Genomic DNA, 3332 nt, shown 5'->3' with positions numbered 1-3332 from the left:
ATGATTTTTGGATAATTTGAACAAAATTTTAAGAATATCTATGCTGTTAAAAGTTTATTTTTTCAAAAGATAAAATTCTGTTAATATTTATCATGAGATAAAGATGTTCCCTGAAAAATAAAAGAAGAATTAAGTATTAACCTAAGTAGCTGTCCATCTATGATCTAACTGCTTAAGCTAAATATAAATAATGAATGAATAATATGTGTAATTTATATGTAACCCTTATAATCAACATATAATTTATGTATTTTTTAGTATATAATTTATGTATATCGGCTAGAAATAGTAAACAGTGAATTCGGCCGGCTATTTATGTAAAGATTCAAAAAAAAACCTCGTAGGCTCGTGCTTGAACATGACCCGAATTCTTTAATAGATGACCCGATATCACATGTTGCGGGTTCGTATATAAACATCGCAACGGTATGGAAAGCACTTTTCCCTCTCCTCCGCCTGTAAATTGAATGAATGCAGAAAGGAAGGAACTTCATCAAAGCCATTCGTAGAAGCTTCTTCACTCCCATTTCTCAGGTAACTAACAGTCTTTCTCTGCCCTAGTCATTGATATACAGCTTATGTTGACGTTGTGTAAGTTTTCATTCACGTACAGATGGATCAAACCGCGCGTTACCGTTACAGCCCAACTTTGAAATGGAACCCTGTGGTTGAAGAATACTTCATTAAAGCATACGGAGCTGATCATTTCTCTCGTATTTCCACTGCACTCACGTAAGCTATTTATACTGTCACTTCCAGTTTTACACTTTTTATTTTGTTATATCTGTTAGTAAACTTTTGAATTAACTTGAGTTCTACGTTGAATTGATAGAAAGAAGTTTTTAGATTTGATGAAATAGAGTTGAGCACTTGAGCTCAATCTCTGTGTTTGTAGGTCCTGGTAAAGCTATATAGGCAAAAATGAGGTTGAGCAAAAGAAGAAATTAATAAAAATTAACCTATTGGTAATTAAATTCATTTTTTAAGTAAAAAATTGTGGCTTCGGAGTATTTCCTCGTTTGATGATTTTTTTAATGGAAGGATATGTATGATGATGCTAAGACTCGGGTGAGGACGGGGGTGGTGACTCGGAGCATTTTCCTGTGGTGATGGGGTTGCACCAGGGATCGGCTCTTAGCCCATTTTTATTTGCCTTGGCGATGGATGTATTGTCGCGTCACATCCAAGGGGAGGTGCCTTGGTGCATGCTATTTGCCGATGATATAGTGTTGATTGACGAGACGCGTAGTTGGAGGTTTGGAGACAGACCTTGGAGTCTAAAGGTTTCAAACTGAGTAGAACCAAGACAGAATACTTGGAGTGCAAGTTCAGTGACGAGACCCATGATGCAGACGTAGAGGTTAAGCTTGATGCTCAAGTTATCCCAAAGAGAGCGAGTTTTAAGTATCTCGGGTCTATTATCCAGGGTAACGGGTAGATTGACAAAGATGTCGCACATCGCATTGGAGCGGGATGGATGAAGTGGAGGCTCGCTTCCGGTGTTTTGTGTGATAGGAATGTGCCGCTAAGACTTAAGGGTAAGTTTTATAGAGTGGTGGTTCGACCGGCTATGCTGTATGGGGCTGAGTGTTGGTCAGTCAAGAACTCCCACGTGCAGAAGATGGGAGCAGCAGAGATGAGGATGTTGAGATGGATGTGTGGGTGTACCAGGAGAGATAGGATTAGGAATGAAGATATCCGGGACAGAGTGGGAGTAGCCTCCGTGGAGGACAAGATGCGGGAGTCGAGGCTGAGATGGTTCGGACATGTTAAGAGAAGAAGCATTGATACTCCAGTTAGGAGGTGTGAGAGGTTGGCCATGGAGAGTTTGAGAAGAGGTCGAGGTAGGCCTAAGAAGTATTGGCGAGAGGTGATTAGGCAGGACATGACATGACCCTTGATAGGAGAGAGTGGAGGTCGAGGATTAAGGTAGAAGGTTAGTAGGTAGTTTATAGTTCACCGATAGTCTTAGTAGTATGCATGTCCCTTCATATTCTTAGATTTTATTATGTTATGTGGTTTTGTTCGCCTCAGGTATTGTATTCCCTGTTGCTATGATGTGGTACCACTTATCCTTTATCTCTCCCTTTTTCTTTTATCTTCCATCTTTCTTCCTCCCTTGCTTTCCTCCTCTTCTTCTTGCCCTTCCTGAGCCGAGGGTCTATTGGAAACAGCCTCTCTACCTGCATTAGGTAGGGGTAAGGTCTGCGTACAGACTACCCTCCCCAGACCCCACTTGTTGGGATCAAACTGGGTTTTTTGTTGTTGTTGTTGATGATTTTTTTAATGGCTTCTTCTTGTTTCCAACATTGTCTCAACACGTTTCTTTGTTTGTGATTGATATTTGAATGCCTTAACTGTAGGCATGAAAAGTGTCACTTATGGTTGCTTTACATATAGATATTTCCTTCTAATGTACAAATTTTAATGCTTTTCTTAGGCGCCCATCATGTTACTCTTGCATCCGGGTGAATACGCTCAAATCGACAAGTGATGCAGTTATGGAGAAGCTTTTGGAAATTTTTAAGGAAAGAGGAATGCTCGATGTCACAGTTCAAGAATCTACTATTACACAGAAGCCGGATAATTGTCGTAAGGCAACCTTAGAATGCACTGGAAGTGCAGAATCTCTTAAGGCCATCGAAAGTATTTCAAAGTGTCAATTTCCTGGTATGGACTATGTAGTTTTTGTTAAAGGTTCAGGACCACATGCTATACATTATGGGTACAATGAAGGCAAACCTCTTAAGGAGGTAATTGTGAGCCGAAAGTGTGCGGAGGCAGTTCTTCGTGGTGCTCAAGTGAGTGAGTTTTTCAGCACTTATATAAACTTGGTCAGCTATAGGAATTAGTGATGAGAAATCCATTGTCTTTCTCCCGATTCAATCATGGATAGTTGGTTTATTTCAACCTGTAGATGGGAGGATGAAACCCGAAACAAGATGGCATTTCTAACTTTACCAAGTGATAGGTTATGTGTTTAATTTATCTAGATTGCTGCTTAGCTACATCCCATGCAAGTACACGATGCTTTGGTTGGTATATGATAGTGTCTGAAAGTTGTATGTTCTTACCTATTATCTTGTCCTGTCTATTATGTTAAACACTTGACTGTTTTCCCAGCAATGTACTTGCTTATGCTGTCACCAATATTATAGCCTAAATAAATCTTCCCTTTAGAAATATTTTCATGAAGTACATTGAAAGAACTCAAAAGAAAAAAAAAGGAGGAAAAAGGAAAAAATCATAATTAAAGAAGGAACGGTGCTGTTGTATGAACTTTAAGACTTCTAAGAATTAAGGTCATACAATCATGTGATTATCATATTCAT

The 3332-nt window shown here is 39.2% G+C and overlaps 1 protein-coding gene across 2 annotated transcripts in view; it reads left to right on the top strand.

The window, feature by feature from the left end:
• LOC109228589 (putative methyltransferase NSUN6) overlaps nt 446–3332 on the top strand; it is a 16903-nt gene continuing 14016 nt past the window's right edge. For both annotated transcript variants that reach the window (XM_019393730.1, XM_019393731.1), the window contains exons 1-3: nt 446–534; nt 614–732; nt 2441–2801. In XM_019393730.1, the coding sequence (XP_019249275.1) occupies nt 472–534; nt 614–732; nt 2441–2801 (543 nt within the window). In that variant the 5' untranslated portion in view covers nt 446–471. The remainder of the gene's footprint in view (nt 535–613; nt 733–2440; nt 2802–3332) is intronic.

The sequence above is a fragment of the Nicotiana attenuata genome, chromosome 7, assembly GCF_001879085.1.
Source record: "Nicotiana attenuata strain UT chromosome 7, NIATTr2, whole genome shotgun sequence".
Classification (NCBI taxonomy): domain Eukaryota; kingdom Viridiplantae; phylum Streptophyta; class Magnoliopsida; order Solanales; family Solanaceae; genus Nicotiana; species Nicotiana attenuata.
This window is presented reverse-complemented; position numbering and strand designations above follow the sequence as displayed.